The sequence below is a fragment of the Lonchura striata genome, chromosome 4, assembly GCF_050655825.1.
Source record: "Lonchura striata isolate lonStrDom1 chromosome 4, ASM5065582v1, whole genome shotgun sequence".
Lineage (NCBI taxonomy): Eukaryota > Metazoa > Chordata > Aves > Passeriformes > Estrildidae > Lonchura > Lonchura striata.
In genome coordinates, this window is record NC_140706.1 from 69414381 (window position 1) to 69438780 (window position 24400).

General features: G+C 41.7%; 2 protein-coding genes across 6 annotated transcripts in view; one reads left to right on the forward strand and one right to left on the reverse strand.

The window, feature by feature from the left end:
• Window positions 1–7443, reverse strand: part of UGT8 (UDP glycosyltransferase 8) — a 35641-nt gene extending 28198 nt beyond the window's left edge. The window contains exons 1-2 of one of the 5 annotated variants that reach the window (XM_085579395.1): window positions 7302–7438; window positions 5171–5471 (exon numbers count right to left, since the gene is read on the reverse strand). Coding sequence is in view for 1 of the 5 variants with exons in the window: in XM_085579394.1 (XP_085435520.1) it covers window positions 6–183 (178 nt within the window). In the remaining 4 variants the exon portion in view is untranslated. The other 4 variants (XM_085579394.1, XM_021531494.4, XM_085579398.1 and 1 more) reach the window with 4 other exon arrangements.
• LOC144246236 (uncharacterized) lies at window positions 6163–24093 on the forward strand. The gene is made up of 4 exons (XM_085579559.1): window positions 6163–6525; window positions 6587–7832; window positions 17688–17738; window positions 18302–24093. The coding sequence occupies exons 1-2, from the start codon at window positions 6163–6165 to the stop codon at window positions 7787–7789; spliced, it is 1566 nt and encodes a 521-aa protein (XP_085435685.1). The 3' UTR covers window positions 7790–7832; window positions 17688–17738; window positions 18302–24093.
• Window positions 24094–24400: the final 307 nt, after the last annotated feature.

Consider the following 24400-nt stretch of genomic DNA (forward strand, 5'->3'; position numbering starts at 1 on the left):
CTCACACATTGCTCCAAAAGCTGCGTGCCTCCCACCAAGGACAACCCGACTCGGTGTGCCAGCAGCTCGGATTGCTCCGCATTGGCGCTCTCCATGAGGCAGCTCTGCTCCTTGCTGCCTGTGGTTATCCCAGCCCTGGCACCTTGGGAAGACAACTGCTGCCTGCACACAGCCAAGAGCCATCTGTTTACAAGAGAGACACGCACGCTCCTGGTGGAGAGATTTGTCTGCTTCGTCCAACACGACGTGAGAACCTTGCCTGACAAATTACACCTCTTCCTTCTCATCTACCTGGAGCTCACCCACAACACGGTGTTTTGGCAACAACATTCAAGTCCCTTGACTAAGTCACCTCAGCTCCTGGAGACCCTCCCTCCAAGTACCCAGACCTGAAAGGCTAAGTTTCTCCACCCGCTGCAGCCACTTTACACCAGAAAGAACCAGAAATATTGCGATGATATCAGGGCTGGGGGTATCAACAGAGAGAAGCCAACAGGTTATTCCACATTTCCGGGGACACCTGTGCTGGTAAAGATGTTTTATACTGGCCCTGCTCCTGCTATGTGACCACTGTGCCCTGAAGAGCCCAGAAACAGAATAATTCACCACAGGACTAAGCGCTGAAAATAAAAGGAAACTTTCTGCCTGCAGAGAGGATGAGGCATAAGCACCACAGGAGCTGATAGAGACAAAGATGCCTCCACTTTAGGGTCAAAGCTGCCCATGAAGTCTTTGGTCTTGCACTGGCATCAAAAGACAGGCTGAAATAGCGGCTGAATTAAGTGCTAAAAAGATGGAAATATGCACAAAAGAAAAAACCTGACTCTGATTTTCAACACTTGAATTAATGGCTGGATGTCCTTTGCTATAATGGTCCTCTGAAGAAGGGGCTGGAAGAAATCGCAGTGCACTTTGCTGTAAGCCTAACTCATTGGTGCCTGTAGTTATGTGCTACCAATCACCCGAGCATGAATTTTGCCTCGTAAACAAGCCTCAGGTCCTGAGACAACAGTAGTTTTAAACTGAAACCCATTTTACTGGGATTTTCACTTAACTTTGATAATTATTGGGGGGATGCTTTGCTTTTCACTCCAGCTGGCTTCAGCTTGGTACAAGCTCTCCCTGGTCACGCCATCACATGACACCCAGAAGAACTCAATGAATTTCTTTGTTCCGTTTCTGACTTCATCCTATAGCAAATAAGCACATTTTAACAAGGCACACAAACAATCACAAAGGAAACTATCACAGGTTTGTTCCAGCAGTGGGAAATACAACCTGGAATAAAGTAAAAACACTTGCTTTCATCATGGTTTGCTCTTATTCAGCCCCATTAAAATAATTGCAGCAACACCACAAATGCCAAAAACATTTAGCTTATTCAGTCTGTTAATAGCTTCTGTTTTGAAATTGACAGGTTTGTTTTCTTCAAATTCAGTTGTTGCCTGTTGCTCTCAGACTTGTATTTTGAGTGCCTCCTTTGAACTATCTTCTAGTAGAATCTGGGCCTAGAGTCAGGATAAAAGCAGTATAACAGCTTTCCTCTATAGATAATCCTAAGATCCTGATTTTAAGAGCAAGATCGCATCACTTATCAGAGCTACAGGGTATAGAAATCAACTCTGGAATCTTCTAAAAGGTGCAAAATATACTCCAGTAAGGGTTGGGGCTTTTTTTTTTTTTTTGGTAGCTGTACAAAAATTTTTAAACACACATAAGCTTCTAAGCCTCATGCAAATTTCTAGCACCAGTAGTTGAGTGAGTCTAGAGTATAATTCAAAATAATTTCAAAGACAATCTAAGACTTAAGTACAATCTGTTAATTCACAAACATTAGGGACAAGAGAAAATAAATGCAAAGGTTACAAGGGGTCAAGACAAAGATGGTTCCCATCTCCAAGACTACAATTTCCAGAACAATCTGGGTATAAAACCAAAACAAATGAACAATAACCCATCCAGGTACATTACCAAGTAGTTCTACACATGCACGTGTCTGTTCCTACCCACTAAAATGGAACTTCCCAGGTATTCCTTTACTTCTGGAAAGCAACTAAAGCTTTCTCAACATTAACACTACATAGTAATAAATACCTGATGGGGGTTTAATACAGAAATAACTTCATAAACCGTATCGTAGTTATGTCATTAGTAAGCAGTTTAAGGCAAGACTGATTGTCTAATAAAATTATAGTGTGAGATAAAATGGTTTGGAATACTCCAATCTGAGTGTACTTCCATGAAAATAAAGCTAATTGATAAACAAGCAAAATAACTACCGTGTCACAAAGCACAGTAATTAATGGTTTATCATTAGGAGTGGTTAAAGAAATAGGACAGCTTTACTCCTGTATTTTATACACTCAGATGTGTTTTTCAAGATTCTCAACTTGGGAAAAAAAACCTCAGATAATCATCAACCATCCTTGGGCAAGTTTCCACACAAGTCCTCACAAGACTGACACCAGCAGCTCCCATTTACTTTTAGCCCCACGAGTCATGGGTGCCCCAAGCACTAGACTGGCCTATCCAGACATGTTACTGAAATACACGTGGAATTTTCCACTCTGCACTGCTGGGAAGCAAAATGTGTAGGGACAAAACTTCACACAAGCATTTTAAGCCACATTACTTACAGTAAAGTTCTGTGCCCAGGGACCAAACATCACACACATCACCACACACCCATCAAAGCTCAGTTTAGGGCAATAAAGTTTTTCTAAGGACCAGCAAGGCTTCATCAGGGGTGTAATTCTCCAGCAAAGCTTTGCTGGCATTTACAGAGCATTGATGCAAAGGTTTTAATTGAGCTATGGTGATTTTGGACCATGCCAAACCCAGAACTCCGGTGGCAGCAAGCTTCTAGCCAAGAACACTCCTGAGCAGGGTACTGCTGCAAGGTCCACCTCAGCACACTGTACTATCAAAAAGAAGTACTTCTGAGCAGATGTTTGCATTATCATCAATTGGTACAAGTGGCTTCCCAAGCAAACCTGCCAAAAACCAAACATTTAGGTCCTTGCAAACACCATTACACTCTATAACAACTCTCTCATTTAAAAAATCCCTAGCACTTCCAAATCTGAAGCAGATAGTACATCTGAAGCTGGGGTTGGCCACGGCAGCAGGCTCTGCTGCCACACTTCCCACCTCACCTCACAAGCTGTGCTTCTCATGCTGACAGCGGTACCTGGGGCATAACTCCTGCTCCTCACCCCAATTTCATTCAGAGAGATGCTCCTTCCACACTTACAGTGTCTGCCAGAAAACCTCACTTCACAGTGTCAAGCAGACCTCACTTTGCCTCAAATTTGAGTATTTCTTGGTTGAAACATTAAATTGGGAAGACGATGATGATGTCCTGAAAATAAAGTTAAGAGCAAGTTAGACCACATGAGTACAGCCATCTGTTTTCTTGAGGCCTTTTTGTTTCTTTTTCTTTGCTTCGTGCTAGGTTTTTATGATTTTTTTTTAAGCTAGTACTTAATTTTTGTTGAACGTTTTAGCAATACTTTTAAAAATGTGCATTTCATGAATTGGTACTCCTGGCATTAAAGCATCTTATTCATTTGACTTAACTAAAATAACTTTCAAATGGGATAGGGGCTGCAGAAAAAAAAAAAACAAAACAAATACAAAATATGCAACTGCATTTTAATCTAAAATCCTGGATGTCTAAATTTCATGTTTGAAGTTTTGGTTACACTTACGCACTCCATCTGCAGGTATAAGAAATAAGTCACTTTTTCCAGATTGATGGTGAAAGTAACTTCTCTAATGGAATATAGTCTTGAACTAAGAAACTTTAAAGGTCCTCCAACTTCTACATTCACACTGCTACCTCCCTCTAAATACACTGAGACACAGCCTTAATATTTGATTTTTTTTTTTAAGGCATGCTGTTTCTGCAGGGCATTAAGGCTCACTTTCAGAAGCTGACTCAAGACTTCCCATTAACTCCCCCTTTAGTTACTGATTAAGAGGGGAAAATACTCTTAAGTTGCTTATTTTTTGTGAAGTTGAACCATCCATTCATAGGAGGAAAGAACAGCACACAGCAAAGAAGAAAGCTATGCTTGTTTCCCTATACAAATAAAATTATGGGCATGACAAACTAGTTCATAGGCAGAGCTTGGGCTAAACACCATTTAGGTACTTATTTCTTACACGGAATAGCAGGACCTCACACCCTGAGCATTTTAACATGCGCACATCCAAGTGTCAGTGTCATAAAAGATGAAAAATAATTCATCAAAAGGTTCAAGAAACCTTATGTCAAAAGTCTTGAAAATTGCCTCCCAGCAAAGCTGTCCTGGGGGAAGGACAGAATTCTATTAAATGCTTCCAGTGTATTTTACTTCCTGGAAAACAGAGAGAAGAGCCCTCTACAATATCTATTCACAAACACTTGGAGCTGTTTCAGAAAGTCAGTTTTCAGCCCAAAGATACTCTCTAAAACAACAATAAACCAATCCATGCTGAATTTTTTCTGAGGACTAGAAATACCAACAACAGGAGGTGAATGATGTCAAATGCTTCTCATGTGTCAGCACTTCTCAAACACAGTTCTGTTCTCTTCACAAATATGACTTTGTAATAAACAGAAATAAAAATATTTGTTGAAATATGGAGCTGGAGAAAAAAAGTTATTTTATTTGCTAATCATCCCACAAATTTGATCTCACCACAAACAGCCCAATAGGCTTTAATACTGGAGTGGGATTTCTCTTGTGATTAAAAGACAAGAGATTTGACCAATAAGGAATAAACCAAGGTAAATTCTTGTACTGTTCTGAAGGGAGCAACCTGGTTAAAACAGCAATGTGGACAAAAAGCACTTGAAAGAGCCCTAGTGGATAACAGCAGGCAAGGTAGTCAAGGATAATAAACGCCGCAGTTTAAGTCAAAACTAATATATCTCCTGCTCAAGAACATCAATTAGAAAATAACCAAGTCAGGACAGACATTGTTACACTTTTAATTATCGCAGAACACTTTTCAAGTAGTAGGAAGAGTATTCCAGCAAACCACGTCCTCTGTGCACGTCTCAACAGGTAGAGAGAAGGCCACACTCAAAGCCGTGCCAGCGAGGCACAGTAGCCACGCACCCAGCTGCAATTGCCATCGATTCCATCCACCAAAACCAGCCCACTGCTTCATTAGCACTTACTCAGCACGCCACTTGCCTCCAATCCACTGGCACCGGCAAGGAGAGGACTCAGAGCTCAGGTGACATCACCCTGCACAATAGAAGGTTGCAGGACCTTTTCAGACGTCCTCACGTCCAGCCCTGGTTAATCCCATGGGTTTCTCCACCCAAATCCTGCTTTAGAACAACTCAACTGTTTAAAGGCACCCTAAGAAAATAAAATCTCCTAAAACACTGACATGATTCTCACCTCTGAGTCTCAATATTTAACAGACACATCACAAAACAAATAGCTTCTTTTCTTGGGTTCCATAAAGAGCTTCTGCTAACAGGAAACATGCAAAAAAAAAAAAAAAAAAAAAGGAAAAATAAATCACAAATATTTTGTGCTAAATACTCATTTCCCTGTATTTCACCTGAAGTATTTTCACAACAGCATGAAAGCTGTCTCAGAGCACAAGACTCCAGCACAAACTGGTTGGTCTTTTGGAAAAGAAAAGCCACTGCAGTATCCAGTGTTCGGCCTGGATCAATGACTGAAACAAAGGAACAAAAACAAGGAAACGTGAAGCAAAGGTTAATTGCACACTACAAAGTGTCCGTGCTTTAAAACTAGCTCAGCTAAAAATCTAAGTGCCCTTGTGTGATAATTGCTTGGAAAAGCAGGCAGCTTCAGACTGGAAACGTTAAGTGGGAAAACACTGGCAATGAAAGTCTGGAACTAAGTAATATCACGTGGATTATTCACAAAACGAAGTCATTTGGTCGTAACACAAAAAAAGAACTCAAAATATATTCATTTCAAGGTTTGTTTCGGGGGAGAGGACCTTCAAGGATGTCTACTACTAGAGTTGCTCCCTGCTGTCCATCCCCAGGGAACTCTGACGAGCACGCAAAACGGGCTGCGCAATTCCCAAAAATTCCTTGCTTTTGAGCCAGGGCTCAAAAGAGTAGGTTGTTTAGACAGAGACAAAATGCCACTCGATACCCGCTTAAATACCGCAACTTCAGCGATGTATCGCCCGGAAAGTTCACGCATCACGGTTTTCCTCCTTTTTGAGCTCAACCGGGAGGCACAGCAGCAATTACGCAACGCTGCTCCTTCAGAGGCGGCTGGACTGGAAACTGAGGGAATATCCAGGGAGGGCACTGCATCCCGGCCGCTCTGGGAGCCATCCCAGGTCTACGATGTCCCTCACACCGCGTCCCCAAGCCGGCAGCCGGGCGCCAACCCAACAAGGGGCGGGGGGGGGGGTCTGCTCCCACACGCCGCGGTGCTACCCGCGCTGACACCACGGCGGGGCGGCTGTCGGCGACAGCCCCTCACGGCGACGCCGAGTAGCAAACGGGGACCGGCCGAGAGCGGCCAGAATTCGGTGTCCGAAAAGCGGCGCCGTCCCGCGTCCCCCCCCCACCCCGCTCCGCTCCCGCCCTCAGCGCCCCGCGCGCGCCCCTCAGCGCCGCGCGCGCGCCGCCCCTCAGGGCTGCGGAGCCGCCGCCGAGGGACCCCCGCGGGCGGGCGCCCCCTCAGCCTCCCGGCTCCCTCTTCCCTCAGGGCGCTCCGAGTCCCTCAAGGAGCAGCGCCAGCACCTGCCGGGCTTCCCCGCTGCGGCGCCGGACGACGACCACGCCAGAGCCCGCCTGCCGCGCCGCACAGGTACCTGCGCGCCTCCCCCGAGGCCCTCTCGTCTCCCCGCCCGAGCGCCCCTCAGGAAAAGGGCGGGAAGGGATGTGTCCTTCTGGCGCCCCTCAGGACATGGCGCTCCCCCACACCCCTCAGCTCCCTCCTCAGGTCACACCGTCCCCTCGCTCAGAGACACTGCATCGACGCGGCTCCCCTGCGGCTCCTTCTCTCGGCTCTCGCCTCACGGCGCGGCTCTTCCCCTGAGCTCCCCAGTACTCAGCCCGACTTCCATGGCTCTTCCCCCCAGCCCTTCGACTCTCACCCCTCCCATCCCCTTGAACGCCTCTGTCTCCTCCCGCTACATCAGACCCTCCATCGCGGACCCCCTTCCCCTTGCGGGAAGGGAAGAGAGCGAAGGCAGACTGGGACAAGCAGCGAGGTGGAACGACATTCCCTCTCCGCCTCCCCAGCCGGCCCCTCCGCTCCGCGCCGCACCCGGGACCCCTCGGCACCGCCGAGGCCCCTCACCGCTCTCCCTTCAGGGCCGCTCCTCCGCGTCGCTGCCTCTGGTAAGGAGCCGACGACCGCAGCTCCGCTCGGGGCTCTTGTCCTTCACCGGGTCCGCCCGGCCCGGGCTGCGGCGCTGCTGCGGCGCCGAGAGCGCCGGGCCCGCCGGTGCCTCCGCCCGGGCTCTGCTGCACCTGCTGCGGGGCTGGGCTGCCCTGCGAGCAGAGGAGGCTCCCTCGCTCCGTCCTCCCTCAACTTCGCATCACTCCGGGCTGCCCCCGCTCCGCCCCACCGCATGCACCGGCGCTGCCGCTCGCCCCCGCGTCCGGGGAAAGGCTCGGCTGCCCTCCCGCCCCATGCACTGCCCCGCTGCCGGGACGGCGGGCAGCTCCCGGCACAGGGCAGGTCCCCTGTGCCCGCCTCTGGCGGGCGGGACCGGGGTCGCCTGCACCAATCAGCCCCAGTGCGGCTGCTTTTCGTTTCCAGCCCTTTGCCGTGGGCAGAGGTAACTTCTCCTGGACCAGGTTACTCCAAGTCACATCCAGCTGCTTGGTTAGTCAAGTAACAACTAAACGACGTAGTTATCACGGCCTCGCTCACCTAACAGGCTTTAAATACGAACGCTAATTATCCAATTGGTTTTGTGTGTGTGTGTGTGTGTGTGTGTGTGTGTGTGTGTGTGTGTGTGTGTGCGTGCGTGCGTGCATGCATGTATGTGTGTGTGCGTGTGTGTATGTGTGTTTCGGGTGGATGTGGATTTGGGTTTTTTCCCTCCCGTGTTATTTCTTTGTTATCTAATAATGATATATCAAAATGTAATAAAACTGTAATCTCATAGCTGACAGACAGTAAAGTTCTTTGAAACAAGATTTGCCCCTCACTTCTCACGCACTCTAAAACCCAAACTCCCCCCGTTTCTTAAAACTTAAATGTTCACTGGAGTTTTTGCAATGAGCTTTAAAGGACAAGAAGTGTCAGGTTGTCTTCCTGATTTGCTACATCAGGTTACTCCTTTAATAAAAGCGAATGTTTAAGTTTTGTCAGACAAAAAAAAAGCTAATGAAATTGGAATCATAGGTTAATAAAATAGCACGATAAGAAAAATGAACATAAGCTTTAAATTGATACCCATTTCAGTCAAGACAGCTTGAAAAATAAAATGAAACAACTTCCATTCAAATTAATCCAATTTATTTGGGGCATACAGTTTTCCTTTGCATTAATGACAGAGGTTTTTAAGAGCTCTTCTGTTTCTCACATATAGAACAAATCATTAAAGCTTCTCAGACCTCTAAATGTGGCAGTCGGTGCAGGTACCTTGGGAATTCTATTACAATTATTTACCAGACCTTTGTAAAAAATTAAAGGTTTCTTCATGGAATGTTGTACTGAAGATGTCTCACAGTGGTGGTAGCACTTTGAATTTAATTACTGTGTGCTATTTCATACTAGCTCAGGAGTGAATGTTATTTATTAAAGCTTTTGTATTATTCCCCACCCACTCTACTGTCAGCACATCAGACTTGCATGATTTTGTCATTGTTCTGCCTTCCCAATTTCCTACCTTGAGCAGATGAGAATAGGTCAAACCCCTTGAGAATAGGTTTTGTTGAAAATTACTGGGTTCAAGAGTTAATGATTTTCTCATAACATCCTACATTTATTGTAATGGCATCTTTCCTTGCTTTGTAATGGCAACTTGCCTTGAGTTTCCATCAACTCTAGGAGTATGTACATCATAGTGTCCTGTCTTTGCCTGTTATGATTCCATGCTAGTGCCAAATTGATTTTATTTCAAACTCCAGATATGTGCAAAATTTTGTATTTAACAATTTTGTATTTCTTTCAAAGTAAATATGAGGCATTCATTATTAGCTAAACTATGATTATAAGGTGTGTAAGGTATACAGCAAAATACTGAAACAGGGGATTTTCGTTTTTTCATATTTTCCAGACCCTAAGAAAGAAATTCTGTGTTGCAAAAATTTTGGAGTCTTAGAATCCAAAATTGTGATAAGGAGATCAGATTCAAATTTTAAAAATAAATATGAAGCATTCTTAATTTTTGTTACAAATTCACAGTGTTAATAAACACTTCAAAGCACTTTTGAAGAACCTTAAATTATTTTCCAAAGGGCCGCCCTCATATTATTTTTCAAGGCAGAAATTTAATGAATTTGCTTTTAATGTGAACAGTGATGTCATCACAGTTATTTTTACTGGCTGAGGAGCAAGAAATGCCTCTTGATGTGACATATTTCTCCGAGGTTGTGGAGTGCCTTCATCCAACAGAATGAGATTAGAACTTGATTGTGTTGGAGGAAGACAATGGTTCCCTGTTGCAGTTTCATCCCAGTGGAGTTTTTATCATGCTCATAAAAATCAAGAAATACTACACTGTTAATTCCAGCTTTGTGATTCTGAAAATCCAGTTAATTGAGCTGCACAATATGCGTAAGTTATATTGAAGATGTGTCCCTTTTGCATTTCTTCTTATTCGCACAGGTCTGGCCAAAGTGGAAGGAATTTCTCCAGTAGATTTCTGGATCATGATGATTCACATTGAGGTCTTTTAAGTGGTTTTTCCTCAGCCTCAGTTGTTTTGGCTATACATGCACATACCTCAAAAGAGTTTTTAAAGAGCAAAGTACAAGTATCACCTTCCTTGTAACTGATACCAATTGATATGCAGTCATAAGCAGCCAAAGTCGTTTATTTAAGTAAGGTTCATAGTTCTTTAGCCTTTCCAATATGCCAGAATGAATTGATCATCTGAAATGTATAGTACCCCATTTCACTGCAGGGTTACCAGACAACCAGCACTTCTGGATCTGCCTGCCTCATCTTTGGAACCTGCTCACAGATCCTCACAAAAGCAAGGAAAACTTAGAAATGAGTCTGCCTTTGCCGTAGGCAACTGTTAGCCTTACTGCCTCACACAAGTGACACTAACACACTAACACACCAGTTAATTCTGAGTGGGAGAACCCCTCGACTGTGTGTTGTTACAGCTGTAAATGGTGGCTCCCAACAGAGAACTACAGTGATCATCCCATGCTTTGTGGCTCGTGGAGGTGTGAAATGGTAATTCCTATTTAGCTGATGTAATTTGGGTAGCAGCAGACTATTTTTCTCCTAGGTGAGAAATCTGTGATAAGCCTGCAGTTGTTCTTTCAGTGCAGTCTGTGTAATTACAAAACACAATGTTCTATTTCCTGGGGCAAAGATTTTAACAAAGGAAGAAGGAATCCTTTATGGACAAATTTAGGTGAGACCTCATGTCTTATTTATTCCTTGCTTGGCAGTAAGTTTCTGAAGAGGTTTGTTGACCATGGAGCTAGGACACGTTAACGTAGAAAAATATTAAAACCATAAATCCCACTTTGCTATGCCTTGTTGTAAGGGACATTCTGTGGTTAGAGAAGGCACAGGGAAGAGCACTTAAAGCATTTGAGCAGATCAAGCAGCTCTCCTATGAGGAAAGACTGAAGAAGGTTGAACTCTTCTGTGTGGAAAGGGAATAGCTGAGAGAGGATTTAGTCAAGATCTGCAAAACCGTGAAGGGGGTAGAAATGACAGCTACCCAACTGCTTTTCGCTACAAGCTGTGGTTCCAGAACAGGCGAGAGTAACTGCAGCAAGCACCAAAGCAGGTTAAAGAGATGAAAGGCAGCTTTTCACGACAGGCAGCTGACCTTGATTTCCTTTATTACCCCCAGAAGTTAAAAAGGCAGGCTGATTGAGCAAGGTTAGTCATGGAACGAGCAGCTTTGTGAGTGAGGGCAGTTCAGCTCTGGAGATCGGCTTTGGCCCTGTTGCTATGCAGATGCAATAACTCAATATTGTGAGTGAGTAATAGGGGAAGTGGTTAGCAGAAGGGGTTATGCTGTCTCTCAAGGGTCTTTTCTTTTCCCACTGTTAGAAGCTGAATAGTGACCTGGAAGAACTTCACTAACTCTCAGAGTATTTTTTGTGTTGAGAGCTCTAGTCTAGGGATCAGAGACACCAATTAAGTTATTTTTTTCTCTTTTATTTTCTGCTTTAAGCAGAGTTCTGAATGTGAAAATGTAGTCAGAAGACTGAAAGACTCTCTGAGTGGTTTTCCTGTCAGTGGGTGGAGAGACTATGGTTTTGTAAAAGTTGCTTCTGGAAACTTAGACTCTGTTTATCCCAGAATATTTTCGAGTTCTAGAGTAATGCTGAAACACAAACAGGCAGGAAGTGTTAGGTATGGTGTAGGTGCTTCTTAGTTGAATTGAGTTGTTTATGTTATATGTTCTGGTGACTTTTTGTTCACTTGATGTGTTTTTTTTTATTGTACGCTTAATAGCAATTTAGTAATGGAGGTTCAAAACCTGTGACACTCCTTGTTTCAGTCCTGTGTTTCAATATTGTTTCTCTCTGATTGTGTAGTCACTTCTTGAGTAGCATGATAACATATGCTTCAGTGTGCCTTTAAAAAGGAATACAGAAACGGATTAAAGTTTCTGTTTATACTTGTGAGGGTTGCTTTGAATTCAATTTCATAAGATTAGTCATTAAGTGTGTAAAAACACTGCATGTGAAAACAGTGTCCTCTTAGTTGTAGTTAAAAATGTTTGCACATGTACTTGGCTGTTTTCCAGGTTTTTATCTTAGCAAATAACTAACATGTGTAGCTCTCCTCACCCCCCTTCAAAGAGAAGCCCTAGGACTTGATCTCTTTAAATCTGAAGAGGGAAAAAAAAAAAAAAACCACAAAATAGGTAATGGTGGTAGTCTTTTTTCAGCCTAAAACACCGAAAGGTATTCCAAGTCTATTACCTGGTGGGGGTTGCTTGTTCTAATTTGTTCTTTAGACAGGAAGAAGCAATTGCAAAAGGCCACTGAAAACTAGGGTAGTTTCAAAACGAGGCAAAAAAGTTTCTAAAATATCCTAGCTCAGACCTAGTACTAGTTTTATACCTAGCTTTTGCAAGAGGCTTTTTCAGACCCCACTGACATTATGTACAACTTCTAACAAGTATTGAGTTTAAAACCTGGCTGCAGAGCGAGCAGGCCCATCCAACAAGATGATTGATAGTGCTCTGTTTTTACTCTTCCTTGGGAGTAGCTTCAGGAAGCACTACTTAGTTTTGCATCCATGGTTCTAATTTAAAGTATCCCTAATAAGCTAGGGTTTGTGTATCTCTCCTGTGTAGAGTAGAAAAGGTTAGTTTGTACGTAATAAGTAAAATAATTAATAGTACCTGGATACTCTACTGAAAGGTGTTGCTGATTGACTGAAAGGAAAAAAAGAGCAGGAAAACAAACAAATGTATTGCTCCAGCGGTAGTGTATTGTGTTTGGTTCTTGAACCATTTCTCATTGATAAAAGAGCTCTTGCCACAACTATTAAGAAAACACCAAATGCCAAAGCTCTGTATAGCTTGTTTGTTCTCCTTAGCCCCTCTGGGCAGTAAGGAACAGAGTGAGAGGGCAGCATCTCAAAAGGGCTTCAGGGAAATAGATAAATGAACTGAGATCTGCTTGGTAACTCCACACTGACACAGGTGATAGGGGTGTGGTATGGTGTGGGCATGTTTGGTTTTCTGTTTCATAAATTACTATAAGGCAGTTTTCATAGCCTTGGCTGTAGTGTGGTAAAAGCTTGTCAAAAGATGAGTTATTAAACTCTTTAAATGAAGTTCTGTGTTTCCTTTGTGTCTCATGTAATTGGCTCCTTTTCTCTTTTTCCTTCTCTTTTCTTTTTCCTCTTCCTGTTGTCAAGCTCTACTGGGCCTGGTATTTTGGAGTCTTTTTAGTTGAAGATGACACTAAGCAGCAGTCTGAAAATATTTGTTAAATAGTATTACTGTTAAGTGTTTAACAGTATTTGTTAAACACAAAAAGACAGCTTGTCCTTCCTTCATTTGATGTGTTCTGCCTCCTCAGGTAGTGCTAAGCTCGACTTGGTAAATTAATTACAACTCTACCCATTGTACCAGTTCCTTTGTCAGAAAGCTGCTCTGATTTTAAGATGAATTTGATGGGTCTGTAAAAGTCATTATAGGACTGGGTTCTATATGAGTTAATAGTCCCAGCCCAGGAGGGCCCTCTCAATCCTGAATTGCTGATCAGGTATTGATGAGAACTGAGAGATTGAGATTAAGAACCAGAACAGGGCTCTCCAGCCTTCTTTTTGGGATGTTTGGGAATGGGGCAGAGATCCCGAGTTTAAGCTCCAGTGCCAGATGACTGATAGACATACACTTTAATAGAAAACTTGGGAGGGGTTGGGGACAATGACTTCCAGCAATAGGTAAGAAGCAAAACAACCCAAGTCTGGTGAATTCAACGTGCTATGGGAATCAAGTATGGCCACTGATGTGAGTCCGAGAGGGGATAGAATATGGCATTCCAGTTGCCACAAGCATATCTCAGCTCTGCAGTGCTTTGGGAAGCCAGGAACTTCTGACACTGACCTTATGGTGCAGCTGTGGGCCCTCACCAGCAGTGCTGGTTCGTCTTGTTGTAGCTCTGTTGTTGGGGGTGATGGGGAAGCTTGCCAAAGTCACTCTATGTACCTACCACATGCCAAGAAGTTGTTTCCCAATGTTTGGGTAGCCACCACCACATCCTCATGCCACATCTTCCAAACAAGTTCCTCACTTGTGTGTTTTATTTTGCAAGCCTTATGATGAGACTGCCATGTTGAAATAACTGCTTCAAATATCAGAGGAACTCTTTGCTCTTCAGCTGGAGAAGCAGGCTTCCCAGGAACTTGTTCTGTTTTTCTCTTCAATCTTTACAGTAGGAGACTTTCATCTTGATGTATTCCTTTCGGCTTTACCAACTATTTTTCCTCTTCTGTGCTTTTAAGTAGCCCTAGTAATAAAAGCCTTCTGTCAAGCTGTTTTCTGAATGCTGAAGAACCCTTTTTTACTTAGGTGTCCCTTCTGCGCAGAGCTAAGAAATGTATCCCTACTGTGCAATTCCACCATCAAAGTCTGTTTAAGAGACCACAGCCTTTTGCAGCTGAAGTTGTCTTTTTTTTTTTTATAGCTGCACCTTTTAGAATACCTGCTGGGTCATTTTACATTGTCCCTTTTGTGGCCTTACCATTTCTTGCTGGTTTATTTGTTTTTAAAGAGTGTGTCCAGTACCATTTCCTACAATGTCACGTTTTTCCTTGTTGTTGGTTTCAATTATTTCATGCTGTCCTTGTGCTTAAGGCAACCAGAAAGCTTGGAGGCCTGAAGTGCAGAATGAATCATTTAGGGCAGGCGATCGGCTTTGGAAGAGAGAACAAATTGAAAGTCATTTTCTCTCCAAACTGCTCTTGGTAATTTAGTTCCCAGTGTAGCATTTCTTCTTCCCTTTTATTTAGAAGATGAACTAAATACCAAGAGAAGGATGGAAAAGACACTTCTAAGAATGTCAAGAAAACCCATTTCCATTCCTCCCAAAACTAGGGAAAAGAATAGCCACATCAAATTAGAGCTCCAATAAGCTAAAAAGAAATTGTTAATTATACATGTAGCTATTAGAAGTCTATTGGTGTGCCATGTCATACCCCTGATGACATATTTGTTTCTTTCAAGTCAAAGGTCTCAAATGAGTCATTATATGTATATTTGTCCAAGGTCTTAATGAGTTCCTTATGTACTCGCTTTTGAATTTTTTGTGCATTTAACAATTTTGATGTAATTCTGAATAATGTAATATTAAAGGCTGCTTTTCCATCACAGTATTAAATAGAACAAGGGAAATATATTTAAGTAAGTAGCAAGTTTGTACAGAATATCGGCAACATGGTTTATACAAACTCTAGGAAGTTGGTTTTAAATAGTTGCCAAAAAAGAAACTAACATTTTGTATTATTGAAAAGATGTTCTCTCCTTTTCAAATAAGCATTTTGTCTGCTTTTATTTTCTAGGAATCTTCTCTTCTTGAAGGGGAAATTTGCCTTGAATTAATTCTCTGTTGATTTTCTTTGCTTTGTTTTTCATTAGTACATTCTCAAATAGTTGTGTGGAAATGCAGCTAACTAGCTTGTGTCTTTTATTTGTGGGTATCTATGCAACCCCATCTGTGCTTTTAATGCACCAGGTACACCAAAATTGGCTAGGAATAACCTAATTTCAGGCACATGTGTTGGCCCCAACTTGTGACATGGGGCAGAGCAGATGCTGTTTCCCAGTACGGAACTCTTCCATCACTCTGCAGCCCGGGGCTGATATCATCACATAATGATGTTCTTCCTGTGTTTGTCTCCTCATATCAGTGATCTTCGTTAGCAGGACCTCATCCTTTACTCAACCGTCAGTGATTTAATTGAAGCTATTGTCTCTAGCTGGGTGCATCCATGTTAAAGCCCTCCTAGGAACGTTGAATAATGCATTGGATGATTTGCTAAGGGAACCTGGATCTTATTTCATATCAAGAGTGTGTTAAACATATGCAAGGGCATGAAAATCTTTGGAGTACACTTCCCTTTGTCCCATTATCCAATTACTCTAGCTGTAGTGACTGAACTGCAGCTGATCAAAGTGTATGTTTAGGAAAAGTAAAAATCTGCCATCTCATGATTAGCCTTTCTTCTTATGCTGTTGTTCTACCAGCAGTTTTGAAAATTGGTTCTTTTATTGATAAGGCATGGTAAAGCTTGTTCAGTTTGCAGTTAGTGTGATTTTTTTTCTTTTTGTTGTGGTTGAGGGAGGGGTTTATACATTTTTCTATATGTGATTATTAACTGAGACTTATGTTTTTGATTTTGTGTGTTGTGAATGGAACAATGTACTAAAATCCATTATGGAGCTGTCATGTGTAAATTTGAGTATTTGGGAACCTTAATCCATCTTCCTTCTGTAGAAGTCTGCTGCTTCATGTTGCCCTTGTTGAAGTTTTGGAACAGCTTTGGAGATGGCTACTGGCTACAGTTACTCCAGATACAGGCATCCATGAGCATGTGAATCCTAAAATAATCCAGGTTAGAAGCTATGTCCAGAGGTCTAATCCCACTCCAGCCAGGAATTGATCATATTAGTTTTGGGTGCTTAGGGCCTGGCTACTTCAGTCTGGAACACTTGAGTATCAGGGTTCCACAGCCTATCTGGGCAACCTTTCTCAGTGTTTGACAACAATGATGGTTTTTTAAATATCTAGGCAGCTCTTGTTGGCCTTTGTGTCCACTGCCTTTGATGCTATCACTGAGCATTTCCCAAAAAGCCTTGATGTTCCTTGACCCAATCCCACTGTTCAGCTGAAGACAGTAATGAGTTCTCCCGTCAGCTCTCTCTTGAGATATAGGACACCAGAGAATCTAGTCACCTGCATTCCTTCAATCTTGCCAGAGTGTGGATTTTGAGTGAGAGTATGAAGATATCCCTCCACACCTACTGAAATCTTGGCTTGTTTTGCAATGCTGGTGCTGTGAGTTTGTGTGGATCAGAGATGGTGATTCCCAGAAAGAAAGTGTTCTTTATTTTTATTGGATCTGCTAGGGCTGGAAGGAAGACAGAATTCTCTCTTTGATTTTGTATCTATGAAATGGCTGGGAACACACTTGGGAAGGAACTTATTGCAGAGGAGGCAGCTTGACAGATGGAGTAAAGCAAAAAAAAAAAGATAGTATTAATGAAAATGAAGGCATTAGTAGTATCAAAACCAGTAGTTAAGTACAGGTGGTGCAGATGCAAAGAGCAAGTTGGAATTACTGTGTGGTGGGCAGGGGATTGCAGACATTACATCTTAATTGACTCAGGCTTTGTCTTTTTAATATCTCAGTAATGTGTTTGTGGACAAGTTAAGAGTGAAAAAATTAATACAGATATTGCAAGAGAGGCATCATGGATACCATAGAGTTTGATTTTTCTAGAGTGGAGAGAGCAAGATTATTGGTTGAAGGGGGAGGAGTTGTTCTGCTTTTTCAGCCGCTGTTTTGAATAATGAAATATTTATTCCCTTGGAGAAGAATAGCTGAAACAATAGAGCTGTGTTTATAGAAAAATGGTCATTTGTCCAGACTCTGATTTCTGGTTCATCAATACCTCTTTGTGAGAGGTACTTCCCTCAAATATGCCTTTGTTTCCAATGGAATGCAACCAGGGGCGTATAGTGCAAGCAGTCTTAGTTGGGCTGGCTTAAACAAACAATAAAACAGTGCAAAGACTGAAATTAAAATGTATATATTTGTTCTGTGCCATGTTCTATTCATTACCTGACTAGAGCATGAGGCAAATCAAAACATCTTGAAGCTTCCAGCTGGCTGAGTTGCATATCTGTACAGCAATGTTACATGTTTTTTAAAACATGATTAACGAGGCAGTTGCCAAGCTTTTCTTATGGTTTGTTTAACTAGCTTCTGAATGGTGGAAATAACCAGAAGAGTTCTCAATTCATGCCTGTTCATAAGGACAAATACCAACTTTTTTCCTTTTTTCCCCAGACCACTGAGCCCAGTGATCCAGTCTTATGCTTGGAGGGACTGTGACAGGTGGTAAGTGAGATGGCTTCAGGTCACTTTGAGTGTAATTCATCTTTTTTCTGAAAATGACATCTGCTTGCCCAGAGGGTGCTTGAGTCTATTTTCTTCTCTCCATGCCCTGGTATCCTTTGCTAGAAGCAGTTGAGAGCTCGGAATATTTATTACCACGTCATTGCTCGTCATGTCCCTGTTGTGATGACAGGGTGTGTTAAGGTTCCCTTTCTCTGCCAGAGAACCACAGCCTAGCCTAGAATGCAAGTTTAATAACAAAAAGCTATGTTTTTAGTTTGATTTGTTGTGCTTTTTTTCTCTCCGTTCTGGTGTGTTGACCTTGCCTGCTGCTTTGACTTGACTTGTTTAGTTCTCTTGAAAGCACCATCTAGTGGTACAAGCTTATTAAGGAATAGGTTTTCTTGCTTCTTTCTGGGGTAAATCTGTCTCTTGTTTTGTCTTTGCTAAAAATAAGGCTCAAGAGAATTTCTCCAGTTTCCCTTCCAGCCTAGCTCACATTTAGAAAAATTTGGCTGCATCCCCCTGCACCTCTATGGTGCCTTTAAAAAAATTTTTTTGGACAGGAGCTTAAGTCAAATGGGTTGATCTCCAAGAAGAAATCAATGGTAAGTGTAAAAGATGATTGCTTTATTAGAGCAAAAGGTGGTACTGCACTGTGGTTTGTTCTAGAAACAGAGATGAGTCTGCAGGAGGGGTGAGGAGAGCTGCTCTTCTGCCAACTGTTCAGGGTTTTTTCCCAAGGGCTTTATGCATATTTTGGATACGGCCAAGTAGTAAGATGTAAGGATATTGCCCTCTCTGCAGCAAGAAGGGTGGCATTCAAGGAACAATGAGTGCACCCTTCAGCAGGATGTGAAACAAGGAAGCTTCAGAGATTCAGAGAGAGCTTCTGCCACCTATTGCAGAGCAAGCAAACACCATGGGATACAGGGAAGGAAGTGACTGGGAGCCAGAGATTAAGGAACTGAAGCAATGATAAATCATGGAGAATATGAATGTGAAGTCAGTGAATCAAAAGCAGCTGACTACAGCAGTGCTAATGTGTGAAGAGTCAATTGAGAAGTCAGGACAAGTCATCAAAGAATTAGTGAAGTGACTTGCACATGTTGGTGACAGGGCTGGCAGTAGTTGCCGTGTTGGGTCCATATGATAGCCTGGGTTTAACAAGATGGACATCATTGTGCCAATAACTTATTTGTTCTGGTCACTGAACAAAACACAAATACATGCAGCACTGTGAAATGAGTAATATTTCATTCTAGAAAACAGAAGCAACATTCATGAACAACTAAATTTCATTAGAATTGACAACCACAGTGATGGGCAGATGGTGTCACACCTTGCTGCCTTGTCTGGATCAAACACTTTGTGTGACTGATAATGGGAAAATCTCTCTTGGAAAATTTCTCTCTCCCTTCCAGGTTAACGCTTCCTGCCCTTTTTAGTGTCCCAATATTACAGAGCAGCAGAGGCATCTTTGAATTTATTTTTAAATATCAAGGAAAAAGTATTTACTAATGCCCAGTAAATATGCAAATATGTAAGGGTGGCATCTTGACAGATCCATCATAAGGGACTTGTCCTGTGGGGTGATACAACCTGCTTGTTTGAGCATTTGGACAGCAAAATCTGAGTTTGAGCATCTTTAAATAGAAAGAGATTTGAAATCTTGTGGTTTTTGGTCCATGAAAATGACACATAACTACCCAAATAAAAATAATGCCTTTAATTTTTTTGATTCTAGAAATATTTTCAGCCTAACTTCATTCAGTTTTTCAACCAACTGATATGAGGTTTGTGGTAAAGTCAACCATCAGAAATGAAAGAAAGGCTGCTCATCAGTGTTATGCTTCAATATGAAGTTCTTGCTTACAGCAGAGCAGTGATGGTTTTCAAATAGACAGCTTAGCTTCAAAGATACACTTAATGAGCAAGAGGGAACAACTGTTTTGACTATAGAGGGAATGACTATAGACTGAAAATGAAGGTGAAACATATTTTTTGTCTGCAGTACATAGCAGCACCACCACTAAATGCATGGCATTAGTAACATAAATTGCATCCCATTTTATTCCATATTGTGACAGTACATGCCCAAAGGAAACACAGAAGGAGAAAATCTACAGACTGAAACAGGGAGGACAGGGGGCAAATTGTGGAAATACTTCATGCCTAGAATGTTGCTGAGGTAAGTGAAATTTAAGCATGTGAACCTTGCCAAAATACAAGTTACCAGCTCCTATTCCAAAATTGCAACATCCTGGCAGATGAAGCATTTGTAAATAGTGACATGGCTAGAAAGAAATGGATGCTGATAGTTGGGAGATATGATGGGATTCAATTTGCCTTAAGGAAAGGGTCATGTAGTGATGCAATATCAAATTATGTGTGAGAAAATGAACTGATTTAGATATCAATTGTATGAGATGGGAAGCTACAGTTCATGCCTGGAACTTCCTGTTGTAGACAGGTTATATTTACCTGGTCAAGTTTGAGAACATCTGGGGCCTGGAGCAGTGCAGGTAAGCCCTGAAAACCAAGGATCTCTGATGGTATTGTGCTGGTATTCTGCTCTTGGTATACCACACACACACAAAAACTCCAAACCAAAAAAAAAAAAACCAAAAAAAACCCCAAAACCCAAATATTAGAAACAGAAATAAAAAACCAGACAACCACAAACCAACAAACCCTATCACCACCAAAAAAGAAAATAAAAACAATTAACCCAACCAAAAAAAAACACACCACAAAAATCCACCACCAATTAAACAAAAAACCCCAAAACAAACAAAAACGCAACCACCAAAGATGCCAGAAAAAATAGCTTCCTTTGTAAGGTGCAATTATTTGTTCTAGCTAACATTTGATATACTTGCTGATTCTGACCAGGTTAAAGGCTAAATAAAAACTATTTATTTAAGTCCTTTTATGCCAGTAAGGTGAAGTAATCATTGGTGCTGTCTTTGGTTGTGTCTCTTTGCAAGTCAATCAATTAATTTTTTTTATTTCGTGTTTAGTCTGAGTTGAATTTCATCTGTGTGGTGGAATTTGCAGTATCCCACTGGCACCTGTGCCATGGGATTGTAGTTGAATAAGTGTATTTCCCAATCATACTTGTATTATTGTCTTGAGTTTTTTTTCTTGCCCTTTCTTGGAGTGTTCTGTGTAATGGCTGTTAAATTATTTTCTTTACTTTCTATAATGCTGCTGACTTCCTTTTGGAAGGGGAGATGTGACACATGCCCCTAATTTCTATTCCACTATAATGCAGCTGGGGGAACAAAGTGTTGACTGTCCACTGATTTGACTGTGTGAGCTGATAGCTTTTAAAACAGTGGGTTTATTGGCAAAGGGTTTCCCAAATGTGGTTTTAGTAGTGGTTGTATTCAGACTGACATAAAAAGTGCATATATTGATATTTCAAAGAACAGTCGTGCAATATATGTATACATTTCTCTTCAAAAATGGGTGAATTTCCAGAAATAGCTTGGAGCTATCTGCCATATAATGCACTGAAGACATATGTGAGCAGCAAGAAAGCAGCATTTGTGCCATGAGAAGTTAATTGGTAAGTAAAGTATCATTTCTGAGCTGTGGGCTCCTGAAGCAATTTCAGGTTTTGTACACAAAAGCTTCATCAGATGGATGCTATCTTCGATGTGTGTCTTTGTATGCAAAGGACATTTACATATAGGAGTCTGTAGTTTTATTGTAGTGCTGATGTGATGTGAATACTCCTTTTTACATACAGGGCAGAGCTCACATGTGGCCCCATTATCAAGTTTCATGTTAGGCAAGAAATTTTTGCATGCTCAGTCATCTTATTCTGGTGTTTTTTCTGGCTGCGTGGATTCACAAAGGTGACTTTTCACTGAGTCCCTGACTGTGTGCCCAGGGGTTTGCCTAACAAGACTACCTGTCCCTACGAGCCTGACCTCTCTTAGATCACCACAGCTATGGAATTACTATCTCAGTGTATTGTGAAAATCTTTGATTGGCACAGCTTTTGGAACATGTATCTGCACATCTCACTGCAAAGATCCCATTAGTTGTCTGAGGCACTGCCTTCCAAGTCCATGGCAATCAAGAAGAGCACGAAAGTTAACTTGGAAATTTTATTAGGTTCAACCAAAGATTTGGAGCCAGGATAAGCTGGTTTGGTTTTTGGGGAATGCCCCTTGCTCCATACAGTAATTTCAGGAACAGAACTTTAAAATTAATTTAATAGTGCAAGAGTTTCCAGCATGTAGTTGTCCAGGTAAGATGTAGGTCCATGGTCATTGTCTTTACTATGTGATGCTGTCACATGTTTTTAGATGGACTAAAGGAAAACCAAGCTTTTCTTTACAAGGAAAAACTTTGCAAGTTTTCGGTTTTCCTTCTTCTTTCTCAGAATCTTTCCAGTCACAGTTGTTGATAATATCTTGGTGTAAATGAGAAAAATATCTTCATCTGTTCATGTTCTCCTTAAGGGGAATGCTGTGAAATATGTGAAGCATTATCCATGGGGTTTCTCTATTCCTATGCAATTTCTCTTTTTATTATACTCTGTGATAATAAATAGATCCCTTTATTATAAGATAAGGTATCTCTGTTCCACTTCCTTTTTACTGGATCTGTTTATTCATCTTATTCCAGCTCAACCCATCATGCTATTGCTTCCATTTTAGCTTGTTTATAATTTCCCTGTCAGTTACATATGATAAATATATTTGTAAGAATCAGTAGCTGTATATGTTTAAAAAGATAATCTGGATGCAAGTGTTTAATCTTTTTTTGCCTTCATTCTGAAACCTTGTAGTGAGTGAAATTAGGATGAGAATTTAAACATAGAATCCTAAAATTGATGGTAACTTTTTTTGAGATCCTGCAAGGACTTCAGTGAGGATTAAATGTGGCCTTAACTCTGGTTTGGCAAACTTCCTGCCATAATGCATAGTTTTAAATATCTCTCAGACTCTGCAGGGGAAAGCAAGGGATGATATGTGACACTGTGTAAGGAATACTACAGTAACAAGCTCCTGTGAGCCGTGCTGAGTGTTCAGATTGCCTGTACAATCCACGTTCCAGGACATCAGGCACTGGGTACCACAGAGGCTGCTCTGCCTTTTCAGTAACTGCCACCTAGTCTGCCAGGCAAACTCACTGTGAATCACAAGGAAGTTCTGGAAAAATATTTGTTTCCTTTATTTATGGTGTGGGAACAGAAGCGTGCTAAACACAGCGCTTCATCTTCATGCTTGACGTGCCTCATCTTAGGCAAAAGGACTGGATTGTGTCATAGCCTGGCAATTGCCTTGGCAATGAGTGCCAGTGTGACCACAGTGGCTGGGCTGGCTTCTGCCCCAGACGGGTGTGGGGATGTCAGTGTGCTGATATGATCTCTGCTGGATTCACGTTCCACCTCAAGCAGCATCAGGGCAAGGGTCATGAGTGTGTGCTTGTGTCTGGACCACTGGATTCACAGGTACACTCTGGAAGCCATTTGTTTGTGTGCCAAAGCCTTGTGAGGGCTTAGAGCAGAAGCCTGACATGCTGCTGCAGTACAATCAGAGCTTAGGAAAGCATTAATATACTTCTGGTAGAAGCTGCCTTATCAGGCATAATTCAAGTTGCTGACTCCATGTACTTTGTGGATGTTGCCTTTGGTATACAAATGGTAAAATCATCAAGCTTGTAGCTTTAGTTCAAAAGGCTCCAGGTCATAACTCAGGAAATCAAGTTCTAATTTCTTCCTTTGCCAAATTTTTGTGACTCATTCAAATTACTTGATCTTTTACTGTCTCAATTTACTGCCTTGGAAATCAACATAAACTCACCTATTTTTTCCCTAAACGTTTTTCAGCCATTTTTGAGGCATAAAAGATAATGACTAATTTCAGATGTTCTCCTCAGTAGGATTGGGAAGAAGTGCCATTAACTTTGTGGTGTCATTCAGAAAAGTTGCTGAGGAGAAAAATGCCAAAAGTAGAGCTTGTATGATCCTCTGTGTATTGCGTAGTTATTCTTCTCTGTGTGTGAGAGGAAGAGATCCCCAGAAATCAAAGGTTATGTAAACCTTTTGGAGGTATGCTTTGAACATTAGGAGATTATTCTAGACATGTAGTAACCTCATATTTTCAGTGCTAAATACCCTTATTTGTTTAAAATATAAGGTGGCCAAAACTAAGAATCCAGGGGGTTTTCACAAGTATTTTATTGGAAAACAACTTGATATTAAAATATCATGTCTTGGACTTTCTCTGTTGAATTATAATTTTAAGGGTAGTTTTTTTATAAATTTAAAATCTGGGTGAGGAATGTGGTCGAAAATGTTAAAGCTAAGTCAGACAATGGTAATCTTTGGTATCGGGAAGCTTTCTGTGTGCTGGCATGTTGTTTTCCAAACAACAGATGTCTTTTAATGTCACTCATTAACCAGTTGTACGAGCCATTAAAAGCCCACTTGCCATTTTCCTAGCATTACTTTTCCTAAGCAGGACTCTGAGAAACCTTCAATTTACCTTAGCTATGGCTCTACAGAGCAGTCTGTGGTGTTTGTGCCTGGTAGGGGACAGATTGTAAAGACTGCAACCTTAAGTATGCTTGTGAAAATAGGAAATAATACATATTGATTATACAAAATAATAGGAAATCATAGATATTATTGTGGTTGTGAT

Coding starts and splice junctions, on each gene's coding strand:
- LOC144246236 (XM_085579559.1), top strand. CDS start 6,163: ATGTATCGCCCGGAAAGTTCACGCATCACGGTTTTCCTCCTTTTTGAG. Junction 6,526..6,586: donor CCGAGAGCGGCCAGAATTCG/GTGTCCGAAAAG, acceptor TCCCGCCCTCAG/CGCCCCGCGCGCGCCCCTCA.